Consider the following 20,907-nt stretch of genomic DNA (forward strand, 5'->3'; position numbering starts at 1 on the left):
CGTTATACTCAGCCTCTGTCAGATCCTTCCTTGTATATGTTACTCCGGCATGGAACTGCTGCCTAAGTATAGAGATTCCAGGCCGATGTATGTCCTAGTATCGTGCTGAAGTCTTTATTGATCTTTGTTATATGCCGTTCTAATGTTCTCCATCTTTCCATGTGCTTCTGCCAGTTCTGCACAGCTTGCGTGTCTGCTGTTATTGTTGTAATATTATCTACTCACAAATCATTTGTCCTCTTCGATTCCCGTTGTTGTCTTTTTCGTATATTCTATATTCCTTCTTGTCTTTTGTTTTCCATATTCATTACCTTACACTTATTGGGGTTGAACTCTAGCAGACATTTATCTGCCCACTCCTGGAGTTTGTCATGGTGTTCCTGTAATCTTATGCAGCTTTTACACACCTTATTAGCTTTACGTCATTTACATGTACGAACTCACGCCCTCGGGTAGATGATTCACATAAATTAGGAACAGAGGGGGTCCCGGGACCGAGCCTTGGGGGACTCCACTAGTTGCATCCTTCTAGTTCGACAACTCGTTGTGTTCTTATAGATTCAGCTACTGGGAACAAAAAGTTCCAAGTAGCACGGACTATGGTGAGCCCGTAGCGGACTGACCTGGCACAGGAGCGGGACTGTAACTGGTCGACAACTATCTGTGACCCTTTTTTATGTTGTTCTTCAGATACTATCATCCCTAGTTAGGTGTCTCCCCTGTTATCCCAACTTGTTCACCAGGCTCTCATGAGGAACAGTATCACATGCTTTTCGACACTCAAGGAAGATGCAGTCTTCCCAGCCTTTTGTCTTGTATTTTAGTGACCTCGTTATAGAACTCTTAGTTAATTGGTCAGACATGACTTTGCCCTTCCCTTATACTGTATATGGTCCCCTAGTCCGTTATTCTCACCCTGATTACTGTCAAGTACAGCACTTGACATTGTATACTTGTCAGTGACACTGGTATGTAATCTAGGGATTTTTGTCGTTGTTTTAGATTTAGCTACTCAGAACGAAGTGTTCATGTAGCACGGGCTATGGTGACCCCGTAAACGTTCTTGTCTGTCACGCTTGTATAAATATTGGTGCAGGAGGATGAGGTGTTGTTGCAGGTAGAGGTGCTGGGTGAGGCAGGAAGAGGTGCTGGGTGAGGGAGGGAGAGGTGCTGGGTGAGGGAGGAAGAGGTGCTGGGTGAAGGAGGAAGAGGTGCTGGGTGAAGGAGGAAGAGGTGCTGGGTGAGGGAGGAAGAGGTGCTGGGTGAGGGAGGAAGAGGTGCTGGGTGAGGGAGGAAGAGGTGCTGGGTGAGGGAGGGAGAGGTGCTGGGTGAGGGAGAGGTGCTGGGTGAGGGAGGAAGAGGTGCTGGGTGAGGGAGGGAGAGGTGCTGGGTGAGGGAGGAAGAGGTGCTGGGTGAGGGAGAGGTGCTGGGTGAGGGAGGAAGAGGTGCTGGGTGAGGGAGGGAGAGGTGCTGGGTGAAGGAGGAAGAGGTGCTGGGTGAGGGAGGGAGAGGTGCTGGTTAGAGGCGGAAGATAAGGACATGCTGGAAAAAACAAAATGGGATGGTTGTGGAAAGAGGAGAAAGAATTGTTGGAAGTGACGAGAGAGAGAGAGAGAGAGAGAGAGAGAGAGAGAGAGAGAGAGAGAGAGAGAGAGAGAGAGAGAGAGAGAGAGAGAGAGAGAGAGAGAAGAGGGTAATAGTGAGGGGGATGGTGTAGCTGGCAGTGAAGAGAGGGTCAACGAGGAGGTGACAGGTGTAATGAAGAAAATGAAGGAGGTATTGGAGTGTGATGGAAGAGAATGAGATAGTATAAAGTGAACAGAAATGAGAAGCGGAAGTTCCAAGTTTAAGGGTGAGCAGGAGGAAATGGAAGAAGAGGAAATAATAATGAGGAGAAAGAGGAGTCAGGTGATAGTAATGAGGTGAGGGGGAAGGGAGGGGAAAATAGGCATTGCGTTGCCTAAAGAAGGCGGATCTGTGTTAAGGACACAGCTGACCTTGGTCAGTTCCTTTCCCAGTACGGGGAGGGGGGAGGTGCTCATTCTCGAGGCGCTCATAACCACTGTTACCAAGCCACGGGGATTACCTGTGGTTTACTGCAGTTGATTTTTGAGGTGTTCGTCTCTTACAGCCTGTCAGGCGGCCAGGGGCTTGATTAACGAAACAGTTACGATGGTACTTACGAACGTGTACATCTTTCCTCAATATTTGACGGCTTTGGTTACATTTATTAAACAGTTTACAAGCATGAAAACTTGTGAATCAACTGTTGTTATTCTCATCAACAGCCTCCTGGTGCTTCGGAGTTCATTAACTGTTTAATAATTGTAAACAAAGCCCACAAAGATTGAGAAAAGGTGGACAGGTTCGTAACTACTTGCGTAACTGCTTCGCGAATCTGGCCCCTGGTGATTACCTGATCTGTGAGTCTGTCTCTGTAGGTCCGTGTATCCATCATAACCAAGCTTTTGTCACAGCGACAATATATATACAGGCAGGAGGTTGTAAGCCTCTGATGTTCACACTTGTGGATTCATTATACAGTTCGTTCGAAATCTCTCACTCTAGTATGTTGTTGTATCCACATGCAGGCGATGAGTCACAATAACGTGGCTGAAGTATGTTGGCCAAACCACACACTAGAAAATGAAGGGACAACGATGTTTCAGTCCGTCCTGGACCATTCTCAAGTCTATTGTTGTCGACTTGAATCAACAATCGACTTGAGAATGGTCCAGGACGGACCGAAACGTCGTCGTCCATTCATTTTCTAGTGTGTGGATGGTCAACATGTTGTTGTAATTTTATTGTGCAAGATTGACACCTGACTGTCTTGTGTTTTACACGTGTATGAGATCACTCTCTCATCTCCGTTCTAAGGAGCACAATTTGTGCTTATCACGCGTTATCCTGACAGGAAGGACTCTCTCTAGCTCAAAGATGCCTACTGCCACGAAGGGCGACGTGAGGATCATATGCCATATTCCAGACGAGACAGCACCAGTGTTTGTGTCTTGCACTTAAATGAAAGTTTTTATTACACACAGAAATCACAATAGCGTGATACATCAAATGAACAAGCTCTCGGACGTAGGTTCGAATCCTCGTCACGGCCTTTGTGGATTTGTTCAAAGTTTTCATGTTTATCATACGGGACTTGATAATGGTCCAGGACGGGCTGAAATGTCGTCGTTTCTGCATCTTCTGATGTGTGGTTTGGTCATGAAGTAAATTGGTCATTTTCCGCAGCCCATTTAAGATTGTTAAATTCGATTGTAATTGTTCACGTTTTCCACCGATGATATTTCCACACTAAACTTGGTGTACTTGGTGAAATATGACTTTGAAATGTAATTCACGTTCCTTCCTAAATCCGGTACGTGAAAGAGGCAGAGTAACAGTGTGAGAACTGTACCTCGTACTACTGAGGTTCGTACCATCCAGGCTGAAATGTGTTTGATTTACTCTTAACTCTTTGTTATCTGTTGCTAGAAAACTATGAATCCACGTCCCAACTTTATTTGATATTCCCGTAGACTTGGTCTTACCTGTGTTGGTCTCCATGTCCCACCTGTGTTGGTCTCCATGTGACACCTGTGTTGGTCTCCATGTCCCACCTGTGTTGGTCTCCATGTCCCACCTGTGTTGGTCTCCATGTCCCACCTGTGTTGGTCTCCATGTGCCACCTGTGTTGGTCTCCATGTGCCACCTGTGTTGGTCTCCATGTCCCACCTGTGTTGGTCTCCATGTGCCACCTGTGTTGGTCTCCATGTGCCACCTGTGTTGGTCTCCATGTCCCACCTGTGTTGGTCTCCATGGCCCACCTGTGTTGGTCTCCATGTCCCACCTGTGTTGGTCTCCATGTCCCACCTGTGTTGGTTTCCATGGCCCACCTGTGTTGGTCTCCATGTGTTTAACTTTGTGATTATATGTCAATTGATTCAACTTTTCTCTGATGTTCATTTGTTTAATATTTCAGTTTCCTAATTTCGAAACCCCATTCTTGGGACGTATTCTTGGATCGTCTCAAGTTTCTCATCTTCATTAGGAATAAGGTTCTACGCATGCGCTACACACTCGCTCTCTGACCTTACGTGCTGTATACTCAGTGTCCTGAGATCTCTGAAGGTCATTCGTATGTTGTTAGCTTTGCGTATTCCTACATTTTCATTTTCCTACACAGCAGTAAACTATTCCTGGCTCCTGGTAACAGGCTTAGAGCTTTCCATGTCCATAGCTCATGTTAAGCCTTACCCTCCTCCTAGGTTTCCCCTAGAACACGACTTGATAACAGGTTTACAACCAGGTTCTTAAATACTGCTGGCTGAATAGGGGCGAACAGTTAAGGATTAAAGCCCAGTCCACATATTCTTTCCAGGGCTCGAACGCGTTTATTTGATCTTCTGTTAATAGATTTGGAGTGATGTATAGTTCTGAAAATGTGTTTTTTTTCGTTTTTGTTGCGTGTGTTGTATTGTGTATATTTTCTTGTGTGAACTTAAAATTATTGTTTTTCGTTAGTCTGTAATTTAATTTTATTGCATATTGATTGTGTGTGTGTGTGTGTGTGTGCGTGTGTGTGCGTGTGTGTGTGAGAGAGAGAGAGAGAGAGAGAGAGAGCGAGAGAGAGAGAGAGAGAGAGAGAGAGAGAGAGAGTGAGAGTGTACGTGCATGCAGGAACGTTCTTCAAGCATCCTGCAATCTCCTCATGTTTGCATCCTGCCTTTATTCGGGCATCTGACTTCACCTGCCTTTTATTACGCCTGGGATTAATAGTCAAATGGCGTCGCCTGCAGTTCCTCTGGGCCCAAGTTCACCCTGTTATCATCAACATCTCAGGCTCCAGGTTCACCTGTGTCAACATCTCAGGCTCTCAGTTCACCTGTGTCAACATCTCAGGCTCTCAGTTCACCTGTGTCAACATCTCAGGCTCTCAGTTCACCTGTGTCAACATCTCAGGCTCTCAGTTCACCTGTGTCAACATCTCAGGCTCTCAGTTCACCTGTGTCAACATCTCAGGCTCTCAGTTCACCTGTGTCAACATCTCAGGCTCTCAGTTCACCTGTGTCAACATCTCAGGCTCTCAGTTCACCTGTGTCAACATCTCAGGCTCTCAGTTCACCTGTGTCAACATCTCAGGCTCTCAGTTCACCTGTGTCAACATCTCAGGCTCTCAGTTCACCTGTGTCAACATCTCGAGCTCTCAGTTCACCTGTGTCAACATCTCAGGCTCTCAGTTCACCTGTGTCAACATCTCAGGCTCCCAGTTCATCCATGTCAACATCTCAGAGTCACCTGAGATGACTCCTCTTACCATTCTCTACCTCCCACTACAAATATTCTCTCACCGTTGTATCCCCATTAGTTTTACCACTGACACCTATTTTCCCCCCTCCCCATCACCCCCCCCTTGCTCCCCATTCCATCTCTCTCCTTTCCCCTTCCCCCTCTTTCCAGCACCCCACGATACTCCCCCTCACTCCCCTTCTCCAACACACATTTATTCTGGTCACACAAGCCTCTTCCTCCGCTTATCCTGTCTCACTCGCTTTGCTTTCATTAGTGTTAGGCATTTCCGATTGCACCTTACGTTACTTCTCTGGTTTGTGGCCGCTTGTCGCTAAGGCAGGGTAGGGAATGCAGGAGCAGGACATAGCTGGGACTGCATGAGTTTTCTTGGTAGAGGGGGATGCGTGGACGCTCATATATGCAGTCGTATACACGAGCTTGCTCCCTAGCAAGCATAAGCAATACCTGAAGCTAAGAAACGATCAAGGGCTCGTGACTACACAGCCCAGAGCTCAAAGAATTTCACTACGCGGGAAGGCGGGATGGAGGTGTATTGATCACCACTAACATGAGCCAGGATTCCTAAAGCATTACAGAGTTCATCCATAAATCCTGCTCATCTCTTCCTGGAACATGTCGGCATCACTTGTATTAATTAAACTGTTATCTCAAGGCATTATTGTTAGACATGTGACCTTCTACGATCACCAAGCGGAAGATAGTTGACAATCTATTACAAGAGCAAAAAGAACGCCAACTTGCTTACGAGAAACTCTCCCGACTCCAAGCAAAACGCATTGACAGAGTAAAATATAACATTTATGCCTTCACATACCCACTTGAGGACTGTTAGTCCCAACGATCTCAATATATAGGCAAGACAACGCTATCTTTGTTTTTCAAGGTGCCTTGAATATGCACTAACAATAAGGCTCCATCCAAGAACATATCACTTTCAACACACAACCAGATCATCCCGACCAACAGCACCGAAATGATCGACAGATACAACGACAATAGAAGACTAGACACTGGTGAAGCACTAATACTGGGAAAGGAAAATGAACGAAGAGATGAAGGTGAAGCTGGAGGTGGGTGGGGTATGGGGGAGAGTGAATGGAGAAGGGGAAGGTAGGAGTGAAGGAGGTGGGTGAGGGGGGGATGTGGGGGGTGTGGGATAGGTGAGAGGTGAGGGAGAGTGGAGAATGTGGGGGAGGGGGTGAGTGAGGCTTGGGGGTGGGATGGTGTACACTGGCATAGGTAGTGTGTGGTGGCGGTGGATGAGGGGAGCAGTAGCATGGTATAGTTCCTGCCTGCCTGCCTGCCTGCCTGGCAGCCTGGCAGCCTACCTGGCAGCCTACCTGCCTGGCTGCCTTGCCTGGTGGGTCTACATTAGCACCACTCCCACAGGCTACTCTCATGGGCTGCTGCCTGGCACCCGGGTGCTGTGGTCATGTGCTAATCTTCAGCACCAGGAGAGTGCATTATAGATATGCGCCATCTGCTGTGTTATGTGCTGCTGCTGTGTTATGCAGCACTCACACGTGTCACCCTCGAGTGTCAGGTGCAGGCGTCTGTGACGTGACACTTGTCATGCACTTGAATATTGTGTTAGTCAAATGCTTCTGGCATACGTCTGTGGCAGTGATTTTATGCAGTGATATTATGCATGTCAAAACGGTGTTGTAATATTTGGATAACAAGAATGCGAGTGTCATATCCTGGTACCTGTTTTATGTGTCGGCGTCATGTGTCATGCGTTTATGACACACGCCAATTACATGTGCTAGTGGCATGAGCATAGACGTTACACAGAGAACTGTCCTCATTACCACAGTATTAGTGTCATATACAATTGTCATGTTAGCTCACGTGTTATGTTTGAGTGATATGTATCCAGCTCGTGAGCCTCCCCAAACGTCGTACTAAAGTGCCCTTATCCTAACCTACCAGAGGGGAGCCATGGACAGAAAACGGGACAATATGTCAATTTCGCGAGCCGCTACCATCTCCTAGCACGACAGTTAATGGCTTTAAGTGTACGTCTAAATGCGACGAGCTGTTAGGAGGACGTCGTATCACGTGGTATTTCAGTGTCAAGTGTCATTGTCAAGTGTATTGACATTGAAGAGTGTAATGAGTGTGAGTATTTCGGGTCCTCCTGGTGTGGTGTTTGGACTCCTTGAGGTCTTCCAAGATCTTGCGTTTAAGGGACTATGTACTCGAGTCCGTGTATGTAAACAGCGAGTGTCATGGTTCGCAAATAATTCCAAGAGCAGATTCGTTTCCCAAATGACACGAATGTAATTCAGTTTTACAAAACCTTATATAAAACATTAAATATTTCGCTGGACACGAATGAAAATTGAGTGCCACAAAACTGGTGATATCAAACAAGAATGTTTGTTGTATTATTGCAAACATGGGGTGGGGGGATGGGGGGGGTTATCTGGCCCTCTGGAGAAGACAGTCCAAGTGAATGTCTGTATTGCTTTCATGTCTGCGACGTTTTTTCAATTAGTGATAAACGTATTTAAAGCTATTTACTAGATAAAGCTTTGAACTCGTGGCCTCGTAATTTGTCGCTGAAAAAATATTATATATGTTACCAAGCGAGCGCCTCGCGACGCTGGGTTACGTGTTCGAGTCACATCCAGAATGGGAATATATTTCATGGAGTTTGCTGTGATGAAAGTAGTGAGGCGGGTCAGCCGGTGAACGTGATTGTCTGGCGTTCACCTGACGTTCACTGGCGGTTGCCTGACCTTCATCTAGCATCTGATGTTCACCTAGCGTTAACCTGACGTTCGTTTGCCTTTATTCTTCGTGCGGAAGGTGAGGTGAGGTGAAGGAGCCTGTCCTTCATCTGGCATCTTTAGGCGTTCACCTATCGTTCACCTGACGTTCACTGGCGGTTACCTGACATTCACCTGGCATTTGCATGCTTGCTATAGACGTTCACTTGACGTTCATTTGGTCAACTTGACGTTTATCTGACCTTTTTGGGGTATTTGTTTCTGGGTTAACTGCATTAATTCGCTGCCGGAAACGTCATAGATGACGCAAGACGTCGATGACATGCATTTTGTCGTTTATCTGACGCTGATAGCATTATTTGGGTTTACAAGGCACTTACGCTATTCACTTTGGGTTTACCTAGTACCGACGGACACGTACGCGTCGTTCTCGAGCGCGACGTACCGTTGCCGTTAACGCCATATAATGCCCCTTACCGTTGTTTCCTGCCAGGTGTGTGTGGCTCAGGGAGGCGTGATGCGTGTGAAAGTTTTCCTGTTGTGTAGTGTGGCGGTGGTGGTGGTGGGGTGGCTGGCTTAGGTCACCTCCTGACCTATCCTGACCTCCTGCTCTTCTCTCTGTCTCTCTCTCTGTCTCCCTCTCTGTCTCCCTCTCTGTCTCCCTCTCTCTCTCTCTCTCTCTCTCTCTCTCTCTCTCTCTCTCTCTCTCTCTCTCTCTCTCTCTCTCTCTCTCTCTCTCTCTCTCTCTCTCTTTCTCTCTCTCATTCTCTCTCTCTCACAGATCTGTTAACCCCCATCACCTTTGCCCGCTAACAGACGCATCAATCTATTTTTCCCCCTTATTAGCATAATATAAATAGCAAGGTTTCAGGCCTTCATTACATTGCATCCTGCAAGAAAAGTACAATTGCAAGTAATTATTTTAATACATTAAATGCCCTTCAACACCGTAATATCGCTTCTGAGAGTAACAAGTTCAGATTAGTATAGGAGATACCATCAAATATCTTTGAGCAGTATTGCCAGAATTCTCATAATATGGCTGTGTGAGGCTTCAGCGACCACTGGTTCTCACATACAGCCTAGTGAGAATTCCTTCAGGAGTTCTGTGCACCTCCTTCGTAGGATCCCTGGAATGTTGTTGTTTTAGATTTAGCTACTCAGAACGAAATGTCCATGTAGCACGGGCTATGGTGAGCCCGTAGAGCCCTGGAAGTTCTGTGTCCCGCGCTCATTGCGCGGTAATACCAGCTCGGTCAGGTCCTGTGCGTTCGCGGCTACTTGCGTTCTCTGATATTTGCGTTGGTCGGGGGAAGGCATCGATAGTGTGTGGGAGAGACATCGATAGTGTGAGGTAGAGACACCCATAGTGTGTGGGAGAGGCACCCATAGTGTGTGGGAGAGGCACCCACAGTGTGTGTGTGGGGAGAGGCACCCACAGTGTGTGTGTGTGGGAGAGGCACCCATAGTGTGTGGGAGAGACACCCATAGTGTGTGGGAGAGGCACCCATAGTGTGTGGGAGAGGCACCCATAGTGTGTGTGTGGAGAGGCACCCACAGTGTGTGTGTGTGGGAGAGGCACCCATAGTGTGAGGTAGAGGCACCCATAGTGTGTGTGGGAGAGGCACCCACAGTGTGTGGGAGAGGCACCCATAGTGTGAGGTAGAGACACCCATAGTGTGTGGGAGAGGCACCCATAGTGTGTGGGAGAGGCACCCACAGTGTGTGTGTGGGGAGAGACACCCACAGTGTGTGTGTGTGGGAGAGGCACCCATAGTGTGTGGGAGAGACACCCATAGTGTGTGGGAGAGGCACCCATAGTGTGTGGGAGAGGCACCCATAGTGTGTGGGAGAGGCACCCACAGTGTGTGTGTGGGGAGAGGCACCCACAGTGTGTGGGAAAGACACCCATAGTGTGTGTGGGAGAGAGAGTATGGGGGCGAGAACACATCTCTGCCGGAAGTCTTGATGGGGCCTTCAGGCTATGACCGGAGGGTAAAGACATTATTTTTATTCTTGGGTGCTATTCTTGGGTGCTATTCTTGGGTGCTATTCTTGGGTGCTATTCTTGGGTGCTATTCTTGGGTGCTATTCTTGGGTGCTATTCTTGGGTGCTATTCTTGGGAAAATGCTTCTGTCTGTTTTTGTTTGTTTCCATACTGCTATAGCAGGGTTGACATACTGTCAATAATTATCTGTATTTGTATGGCAATACTATCTATTTAATTATGTATATCTCTGAGTATGTCTGTACCTCTCGCCTACTGAATGGTTCGTTAGAAAGATATTACATTTATTTTATGGACACAATTCATTTTATAAGAAGAATTGTTATTCGAAGAATAACGTGCAGAGTGTTCTCAAATCAAAGACAAACTCAAGGCGTGTATTTTGCTTAGGAAAATGCAAGAATGGGATGAATACATGAACTGTAATATAATGTATTGTATTATTGTTGTGTATCAAGTGTGTTGACTGCGTGTACAGGACGGTACAGGGGTTGAATGACGAGTTGAAATATTAGTACCTGATTGAAATGATACCTGTGAGATTTCTGTTAGCCAGGGGTAGGGGTTGGTGGGCCCGTGGTGGGTTGTGGGTCCCGGGGTGGGTTGGTGGGCCCGTGGTGGGTTGTGGGGCCCGGGGTGGGATGGAGGGGGCAGGGGTGGGTTGGTGGGCTAGGTGTACCAGACATAGGTGTGTTGTATTAACCAGAGTAGAGTGGGTAGGCTGGTGAGTGGGTGGGCTGGTGAGTGGGTGGGCTGGTGAGTGGGTGGGCTGGTGAGTGGGTGGGCTGGCGAGTGGGCGTGTGTATTTACTACTCATGCCAGCAGGATTGAGCTGTTAGCTCCTGGACCCCGCCTTTCTAGCCGTCTAATGTACTGACGTCCTGACCATCTTTATAATATCTACTACGTATATTTCATTCTCTCACACTCGCGTCCCCAGGATGCAGCCCCATGATATACCTATTTGCTGCTAGGAGAACAGCGGCATCAGGCGGAAGAAACTGCCAATTTATTTATATTTTTCCCAGAAAATGACTGCTAATCCCGAACACTGTCTGCTCGGCCTCGAGGACCGTGTGTACGTGAGTGTGTAATTATGTATTAATAATTCCTGGATTAATAATTAATAATGTATTAATAATCTCCCTCCCCTTCCGTATCCCCGTCCCTTTCCTTCCGTATCCCCGTCCCTTTCCTTCCGTATCCCCGTCCCTTTCCGTAAGAACAATAGTACTAGATTCATACAATCTTGTCTTTTACCCTCGTCCCTTCTTTCTCGTCCCCCTCGTCCGTCGCGTCCCTCCGAGCCATGGCGGCTCACCTTGGAAACATCTCAGAAAACCTCAAATGACAACAAAATCCAACCCCATTATAAGATATATAACGAGATTGGGTTATCTTATCGGAGCGGGAGAAACTTGGCTTCATGGTAGGAGTAGTGGGCGTCGTGCACCACCTGTTTTCTCTCTCGTCACGGTGAGCGGTGCCCGGCGCCAGTTGGTCAGGCGCTGGGCACGGGTGAGGAAGGCGGACGCTACTGCGCCAGGCACTCGCAGTCCGAGCGTCAGATGTTGTCCTCCTGTGTGGCAGCGTTCGCGTGATCGCTGCGTCTAGTCATCCACACCTGGATATACCCACACCTGGATGACTAGGTGTCATCCAGGTGTGTTAGAACGCACAGGATGGACACACAGTGCGTTTTTATTGTGATTTTTGGTCTTGTGGCAAGTGAGGCGTATAGCCATTAGATGGGGTTGAAGTGTTTTGTGCTGTAATGGTGAAACATTAATACACCCAATCAGTGTTTTGTATGATTTATTGAAGATACAGCGATGCGCGTTGTATAACCAGTACACCGTCGTTGTAGTAGAAAATACACTGCTCGCGGAGGATAGTGCGATTCACAGTGCCGTGAAGCCAGATTGAACCAAGATTCGCCATTACGTGATCAGCATGTTATAGTTACGTGTGAGTGGGGGGACATGCGATCCGTTTTCTGTTGTAGTGTAGACTTGTCATAGTGTCTTTACCAGAGATCCTAAGGAAACTTGTCGCTATCCCCCCCTCCCCCACCACGTTCTTGTTTGCCGGGAATCGAACCCGGGTCCGTGGACTGTGATTCCCGACAGAACAAGGTCTTATGCTTTAAGTAATGTTAGAATATCTTTATACAATGCAGTTCTATTCAATATCAAGTAACTTGGTAAATAAATTTCACATTATTAAGAAATATCTTGTTATATAAATATTTTGAAATATACCTTCATATCACGGATTTTTTTCACAAATCTCAAGCAGAGTTTACAATGTAAAGCCTCAAAATAATACGGGGACAAGAAGACAACAGGTCTACAGAAAGGTATATAATTAATGACATGTATTCATAAACAATACAACAGCCTTGATAGGTGTAGTATGAGTGTCATAGTGTAGTACTTACCTAGTGTAGCGGGGTAGTGGTTGGGAAGGTGGCGCTCAACGTCTCGGGCCGGTGTTTTGTGTGTGTACTCACCTATTTGTGCTTGCGGGGGTTGAACTCTGGCTCTTTGGTCCCGCCTCTCAACCGTCAATCAACTGGTGTACAGGTTCCCGAGTCTATTGGGCTTTATCATATCTACACTTGAAACTGTGAGGGGTGTGTGTGTGTATATGTTTCAAGTGCGTAACCTAATGCAGCGGATCAGAAAATGTGCAAGAGTTACGCATTATGAAGAAATGTGTTCATTGTTTTGCTTGGAAAATGTAACGAGCGTTTTTTTTTTCAGAAATCCATTAATAAAAGTACAAACAAATGGTGACAATGTGGATATTAGCTATAAGTGAGAACACGGAAAATGAGAAACATAAAAACTTGTAGTTTAAATTTTTTTGAAGGTATAACATCAAATAATGACAAAACGGATCCCAAATATCTAATCCACAAAGGGAAGCAGGAGTGTGCTGGAGGAGCTGGAGATGCGCTCTGGTAATAGCAGATCTCACATCAAGCTGTACACTCGGTGTCCTTCTTACAGTCATGTATTCCCCATCAGCTGTTGGTATGTCTCTGGAGGCTGTTCCTCCCTCGGCCTCTCCCGTCTTTCGAGATGGAAAGTTTTTATTTCAGTGCAATACTGAGGAAGCTCCGGACTTCAGTCCCGTGAAAGACATCAAAAGTTTCAGGGAGGTTTTCAGGCCACAGAGAAGCACGTCATCTCCCAGGGGGAAGTATCTCAGGAGCGCTACACACCTTGACGAACACAAACACTCCCTGAAGGCTGTGTCGAGGTTCATGATGCGCAAGAACCAGACGTGGCTGAGTCTGGAGGATCTGACACTCGGAGAACACAAAAACATGTCTTCAAGTACCGTGTTTGGTGCTGCCCCTTCAGGCGGCGGCCCCATTCCCTTAGGTCTGCCCAGGGCTTCAGGTGTTCTCAAGTGCCCATGGTCCGGGACAATACCCGATAATGTATCGGCTACAATCACCCGGGGCTGCTCACTGGAGGCTCTAGACAATCTGTCCAAAATGGCCGGTACCCAATCCGCAGTGTCGGAATCGTTGGAGAACTTATCCGCGGCACCAATTACCGTTGAAGGCGGGAACAGCTGGTCTTCACTGTCACAGTCAAACTCGACGTCATCAGAAACTTTAACACCATCCCTGGATACAACTTTAAGTCCAGGAGCGTCGATAGAGATGCTAACTTCTCCCTTAACATCAAGTTCTTCAGATCTACACTCTGTCAGTTCCTCACCGTCGTTCACAATGTGTCGAGGGGACTCTGTCGATGGACTTTTCATCCCTTCGCCTCAAAATTCTTTTCCTCCTTCGGAGCCTTTGGAAATCCTCTCCTCACCCGCCATTTCACAGCAGAGTCCTTTCCGCCGTCAGCTGTTCACCTCATTAATAACACGGCAGTCTGCTTTGGTAGCACGAATCAGTCAACAGTCTTGCCAGCTCTTGAAGACCGTGAGGGCCGTGACATCCATGGACTTTTCAGACCCAGAGGCTGAGTTTCAAGCTTCCTCTTCCCCAGTTCATGGCAGTAGAGAATCGATTCCTCGAGGGCACGTCAGCCAAGCCTCATCCCTATGCTCCGGAACGAGTGAGGAGACCTCTGGAGACTTTCCTGAACTCTTTGAGAGACAGAATGAGCGAGTAATGTCCGTGTGTGACTCTGGACTTGGGTGGGACACGGATGACGAGCTGATATCGTTGTCCAGAGGTTCCTCCTTCGCCGAGGACATCGACGACATCGCAGAGGAGGACTTAGGTAAGGTGCTTATGTTAACTCTTGGGGATGACTGCAAATCATGCTCTTTTTTGTTCTAGCTTAAGTTGTATGGAATATAGGACATTGATGAATTTTTATGAACTTTTTTCTCTAGTGTATTTTCCCTGTTTCCCCAAGAAACTTGCCGATAAGAATTGTTACTTTTTAATTTCAAGAAACTGTTGTATTGAAAATAATTAAAATAGATTTACCCCTTCTTCCTTAGCTCAACGGAAAACTCTATAATACTCAGGAATTTTGACCAGTTTACACACCTTAAACTTTTGGGAATTCTATGTAATTTGCCGCAACATGATCAAAAGAACAATCTTTTGATCATGTAGTGGCATAATCGTCTCGATCGTCTCCAGCGTGCATCTGGGAATACCCAACGAATAGGTTCGAATCCTCATCACGGCTCCTGTGGATTTTTTCAATAATAATAGTAGTAATAATAATAATAATAATAATAATAATAATAATAATAATAATGCCCTCCATACTATTATTGGTGGTGAGAGAGTGCATGTACTCACGACCCGGCACGATATATATATATATATATATATATATATATATATATATATATATATATATATATATATATATATATATATATATATATATATATATATGTGTGTGTGTGTGTGTGTAATATATCTGGAACAGGAGATATCTAAATGGCTTACATTGTATAATGCGATATATCTTTTATAAGCGTCCATTCTCATGTAATGGTGATGTGAATATTGAGTTATGTATATTGATATCTGGGAGGCAGATAACGCCGTACCCATATCATTGACTAGCATTATCTATTAAGAGTTAAACGAGAGGTATTTCAACTTGCTTGTCAACATGTCACTGTACTAATTACAGTGATATCGTGTCACCTGGTGATTGTACTCACCTAGTTGTACTCACCTAGTTGTGCTTGCGGGGGTTGAGCTCTGGCTCTTTGGTCCCGCCTCTCAACCGTGGGAATGGTCCGAGTGTGTGTGTGAGTGTGAGTGTGAGTGTGTGAGTGTGAGTGTGTGAGTGTGTTTACTAGTTGTGTTGTGTTTTTTGCGGGGGTTGAGCTTTTGCTCTTTCGGCCCGCCTCTCAACTGTCAATCAACTGTTTACTAACTACTTTTTTTTTTCCCACACCACACACACACCCCAGGAAGCAGCCCGTGACAGCTGACTAACTCCGTGACAGCTGACTAACTCCCAGGTACCTATTTACTGCTAGGTAACAGGGGCACTTAGGGTGAAAGAAACTTTGCCCATTTGTTTCTGCCTCGTGCGGGAATCGAACCCGCGCCACAGAATTACGAGTCCTGCGCGCTATCCAAAAGGCTACGAGGCCCCAGTGAGTGTGAGTGTGAGTGTGTGAGTGTGAGTGTGTGAGTGAGAGTGTGTGTGAGTGTGAGTGTGTGTGAGTGTGAGTGTGTGAGTGTGAGTGTGTGAGTGTGAGTGTGTGAGTGTGAGTGTGTGAGTGTGAGTGTGTGAGTGTGTGAGTGTGAGTGTGAGTGTGTGTGAGTGTGAGTGTGTGTGTGTGAGTGTGAGTGTGAGTGTGTGAGTGTGAGTGTGTGAGTGTGAGTGTGTGAGTGTGAGTGTGTGAGTGTGAGTGTGTGAGTGTGAGTGTGTGAGTGTGTGTGAGTGTGAGTGTGTGAGTGTGAGTGTGTGAGTGTGAGTGTGTGAGTGTGAGTGTGTGAGTGTGTGAGTGTGAGTGTGTGAGTGTGAGTGTGTGAGTGTGAGTGTGTGAGTGTGAGTGTGTGAGTGTGAGTGTGTGAGTGTGAGTGTGTGAGTGTGAGTGTGAGTGTGAGTGTGTGAGTGTGTGAGTGTGAGTGTGAGTGTGGGTGTGTGAGTGTGGGTGTGTGTGTGTGGGTGTGTGTGTGTGTGTGTGTGTGTGTGTGTGTGTGTGTGTGTGTGTGTGTGTGTGTGTGTGTGTGTGTGTGTGCTCTGAGACCATTCTTGGACAGGTGAAAGGATATTTGTTAATGTAATTAGCCGTAGTTATGTAAAATGTTTTGACGGCTACGGGGTAAATTCAATGCAATTCTTTGCTTTCCCGATTATCAAAATTATATTTAGTACAATCATTGTTGTTTGCTAGGTTCATAATTTGTTTGCATTTGTTTATGAATGTTAACTTGCCTGAATGTACTTTCTTGGTCAAAGAAAGATTGTTTCGTAATAGCTCTTCTGAACAGTTAGACGCCCTGAGAAATATAGCGGAGGAATACATTATGGACGAAACATATGGTAAGCAACGTTCAAACTCGTGTACAAATCATCACCTACGAGGGTTACCTAGAGATGCTCTAGTTAACGATGTTCCGCTGTTGTTAAACATCCTCCGAGTATAAGAAATATTGCCGGAACAACCGTGAACATCTTCAAGAGAAAACTAGATAGTTTTCTTCAATAAGTGCCGGACCAACCGGGCTGTGGTGGATATGTGGTCCTGCGGGCCGCTCCAAGCAACAGACTGTTGGACCAAGCTCCCACAAGTCAAGTCTGGCCTCAGGTCGGGCTTGGGGAGTAGAAGAACCCCAGAACCCCATCAAGCAGGTATCAAGCAGGTATCAAACAGATGGTTCTGAGGATCAATATCCTCGTGGATGGTGGTCTAATCAGTCAGGTTTCAGACGCGGCTGCTCGCAGTCTGGCGTACGAGTCACAGCCTGGTTGATCTGGTATCCTTTTGAAGGTGTTCATCAAGTTTCCTCCTTTTGAACACCGTATAGAGGGAATGTTGTCTTGGGTTCGATATATCGAACAGTTATCGTGATATAAGGCAGCGCCAGATATGCAGGTGAGGAAGTGTGATAACAAGGTGATTAGAGACAGTCGGCTATCATCTCCTTCAGGAGTGTGATGCTGAAGGTCGCTTGAGGTCGTCTGATGTAGTCTCGTACAAATGTACTTGCTGGGTCGAGCGTTAGCTCCAGAGCTCCGTCTCTCATCCTCTTTGTTGGATACTGGTATTGTCTCGGCACGCAGCGATTTGCTTATTTAAATTGTAATATGTTTCACGCTTGTTTCAGGTACTGCCACTAATGTGCCGTTATATGTAGTGTGTGTGTGTGTGTGTGTAATTACCTAAGTGTAATTACCTAAGTGTAGTTACAGGATGAGAGCTACGCTCGTAGTGTCCCGTCTTCCCAGCACTCTTTGTCATATAACGCTTTGAAACTACTGACGGTCTTGGCCTCCACCACCTTCTCACCTAACTTGTTCCAACCGTCTACCACTCTGTTTGCGAAAGTGAATTTTCTTATATTTCTTCGGCATCTGTGTTTAGCTAGTTTAAATCTATGACCTCTTGTTCTTAAAGTTCCAGGTCTCAGGAAATCTTCCCTATCGATTTTATCAATTCCTGTTACTATTTTGTATGTAGTGATCATATCACTTCTTTTTCTTCTGTCTTCTAGTTTTGGTATATTTAATGCCTCTAACCTCTCCTCGTAGCTCTTGCCCTTCAGTTCTGGGAGCCACTTAGTAGCATGTCTTTGCACCTTTTCCAGTTTGTTGATGTGCTTCTTAAGATATGGGCACCACACAACCGCTGCATATTCTAGCTTTGGCCTAACAAAAGTCGTGAACAGTTTCTTTAGTATATCGCCATCCATGTATTTAAAAGCAATTCTGAAGTTAGAAAGGGTGGCATGGGCTCCTCGCACAATATTCTTTATGTGGTCCTCAGGTGATAGTTTTCTATCTTGAACCACCCCTAGATCTCTTTCTTTATCAGAATTCTTTAAAGATTTCTCACATAATATATAGGTTGTGTGGAGTCTATGTTCTCCTATTCCACATTCCATAACATGGCATTTATTAACATTAAATTCCATTTGCCAAGTGGTGCTCCATATACTTATTTTGTCCAGGTCATCTTGAAGGGCATGACAATCATCTAAGTTTCTTATCCTTCCTATTATCTTAGCATCATCAGCAAACATGTTCATATAATTCTGTATACCAACTGGTAGATCATTTATGTAGACAATAAACATCACTGGTGCAAGAACTGAACCCTGTGGTACTCCACTTGTGACATTTCTCCAGTCGATACATTGCCTCTGATCACTGCCCTCAATTTTCTATCAGTCAGAAAATTTTTCATCCATGTTAGAAGCTTACCTGTCACCCCTCCAATATTTTCCAGTTTCCAGAACAACATCTTATGTGGAACTCTGTCGAAAGCCTTTTTTTTTAGGTCCAAATAGATGCAGTCAACCCAACCATCTCTTTCCTGTAATATCTCTGTTGCTCGATCATAGAAACTGAGTAAATTCGATACACAGGATTTGTGTGTGTGTGTGTGTGTTTTCGAGTGCGCGTATATCCGTCACGGGGTCGTGGTTGTAGATGACGTACCAATACAATACACAACCAGAGGTGGTACCATATATATATATATATATATATATATATATATATATATATATATATATATATATATATATATATATAATGTTTGCGATGAACATAATGACGATGGTGGATGTCATATGATGATGTCTGGAGAATAAACCTCTGCCTCGCATAATTTAGTTCGTTTACCTAACGCAAGAAAACAGTACCGGTTTGATTTATGGCGGGTCATTGCGGGAGCGAGCGAGCCAGCCTCCCTGTGCTTGAGGCTGGATGTACGCAGCAGGAGACGAGAAGAGAAGGGAACATGACTTAGCAGGAAGGCCCTCCTCTGGCTGGGGAACTGACCCACCCTGCTTGCTTGCTGCTTACCTGCCTGCTGCTTGCCTGCCTGCCTGCTTGCTTGCAACCCCCCACCGCTAATATTAGCTCAGTACTGGTCCGGTGGAACGCATCTTCGTGATTGGTCTTTTTTGGGTTTGTTTTGGCAGTGAAAAGACCTTGGAGTTAAGAGTTAAGCTCTTTCACTGCTGTCATGCAGGTCGACTCTCATGTTAGTCCCCAGTATTAACACGCGAGTGAATACAAGCATTATTCTCACTCTAATTAGACCTGATTGAGTTACTCGGATTAGGCAAAATTGTAAATTAATTTTTGTCAATAAAGATGTTAATAATAATAAAGTATTGGCACAGAGACTCATCCCCAGGGTCGGGATGAGTCTGGTTACATATTTTTAGAAGCGAAATATATTCCGACTTTTCCATTTTTCACTTTTTTCTATCATTCCAACCTTCCTTGTATGTTCATCCAGCCTTCCATCCATGTTTATCCAATCCCACCTGCCTTCTCTGCCCTTCCAACCCTCCTCTCTCTCTTCTAACCCTTCTTCTCTTTCCCTTCCCTTTCCCTTCCCTTTCCTCTCCACATAGAAAAGAACAAAGAGGAAGAGCAGCCGTCTCAGGAGAGTGACATTGAATTGCCGCTATGAACAAGAATGGGAGAGGAATGCATAATATCTAAATCTCATTCATACTTCTGCAATGATTCACTTTAGCATGCTAGAGTCTCTCTTGGTCTGAACGCGTTGGTAATAGGTTGTAATATGTAAGTACCAGAGTACATAAGTTGTGCCTGGACATGCAGAATCTATAAATGTATATGTATATATATATATATTTATATACATGGCCTTGTATACATATACGTCTGTATATGTATACAAAGCCAAGTCCGTACCCAGGACGTGCTAGAGGAGCCAGGCTGCTGGACTGAAAGAGTGTTTGATCAAAGGAAAAAAACAACTATGTACTTTAGAAGATGGAGTGTGGATGTACTCACCTAGTTGTGCTTGTGGGGGGGGGGGAGGGTTGAGCTTTGGCTCCTTGGTCCCGTGTATGCCTTGAAGGTATAGTGGAACCCTTGGGGTTTATGTTGCTGCCATGGTTTCTTGTTTTAAATAGGTTTATCTGTAGTCTGTTCTTAGTGTGCGTCACTCTACAAGCCAGGCCATGGGCCAGGCGACTTTGGTGATACCTTCAATGCATCATATATACTCTTCCATAATAATTAAAAGATAGCTATCCCCTCTACTAATATGATTATGGGTTATCTCCGCTCCAAAATTTTGACAAAAACCTTATATATCTATATCGCCGATAAAGCCAATTAAATATCAATGTTCGTGGTGATAGTGGTGAGGCTGGCCATGCCTGAGCCACGTGCTTCCCGTTTTCTGTGCTCACATGATCGCTCAAGGTGAGAGAGGGGCAGCTGCTCTAATTTTGGTAGTCTGGCGGTGTCTCGTCTCCACTGGTTCCTTATTGTCATCCTTCACGTCAACAAGGGAGCTACAGACTGTATAAATTGAATTTGTTTAAAGTAATTCGGGACTCGATGCTTGGGCCAAAATGTTAGGTGTGAATTCAATTTATATGAAGGTTTTTCTAGATGCTTTCTGTATATTTGAACTACAGCGAATACAACTAAATATTAACAGAACAAATAATTTTTTTTCTTTTCTATTGAAAGTGACAATGCAACTGAATTACGTTCAGTATCAGATAGTTAAAATATTTTTCACAATCTACAATGTATGCTAATATTATTTATATTAATTGTTCAATATTCGTATTATCGAAGTCTATTATGCAAAGGGCGTGCATAATAATAATCAAAACAAATTTACTTACCAATTGAGACACTATATGACAAAATACAACTTTAAAATCA

The 20,907-nt window shown here is 45.3% G+C and overlaps 1 protein-coding gene across 6 annotated transcripts in view; it reads left to right on the forward strand.

The window, feature by feature from the left end:
* LOC123768654 (trafficking kinesin-binding protein milt) overlaps positions 1-20,907 on the forward strand; it is a 331,499-nt gene that overhangs the window by 240,019 nt on the left and 70,573 nt on the right. Inside the window, exons 1-2 of one of the 6 annotated variants that reach the window (XM_045759305.2) lie at positions 11,557-11,572; positions 12,820-14,310. The exons of 4 other annotated variants lie outside the window; for them this stretch is intronic. In XM_045759305.2, coding sequence (XP_045615261.1) covers positions 13,071-14,310 — 1,240 coding nt within the window. In that variant the 5' untranslated portion in view covers positions 11,557-11,572; positions 12,820-13,070. Of the gene's footprint in view, positions 1-11,556; positions 11,573-11,596; positions 11,748-12,819; positions 14,311-20,907 lie in introns of those variants that run through there. One more of the 6 variants, XM_045759304.2, reaches the window with a different exon arrangement.

The sequence above is a fragment of the Procambarus clarkii genome, chromosome 83, assembly GCF_040958095.1.
Source record: "Procambarus clarkii isolate CNS0578487 chromosome 83, FALCON_Pclarkii_2.0, whole genome shotgun sequence".
Lineage (NCBI taxonomy): Eukaryota > Metazoa > Arthropoda > Malacostraca > Decapoda > Cambaridae > Procambarus > Procambarus clarkii.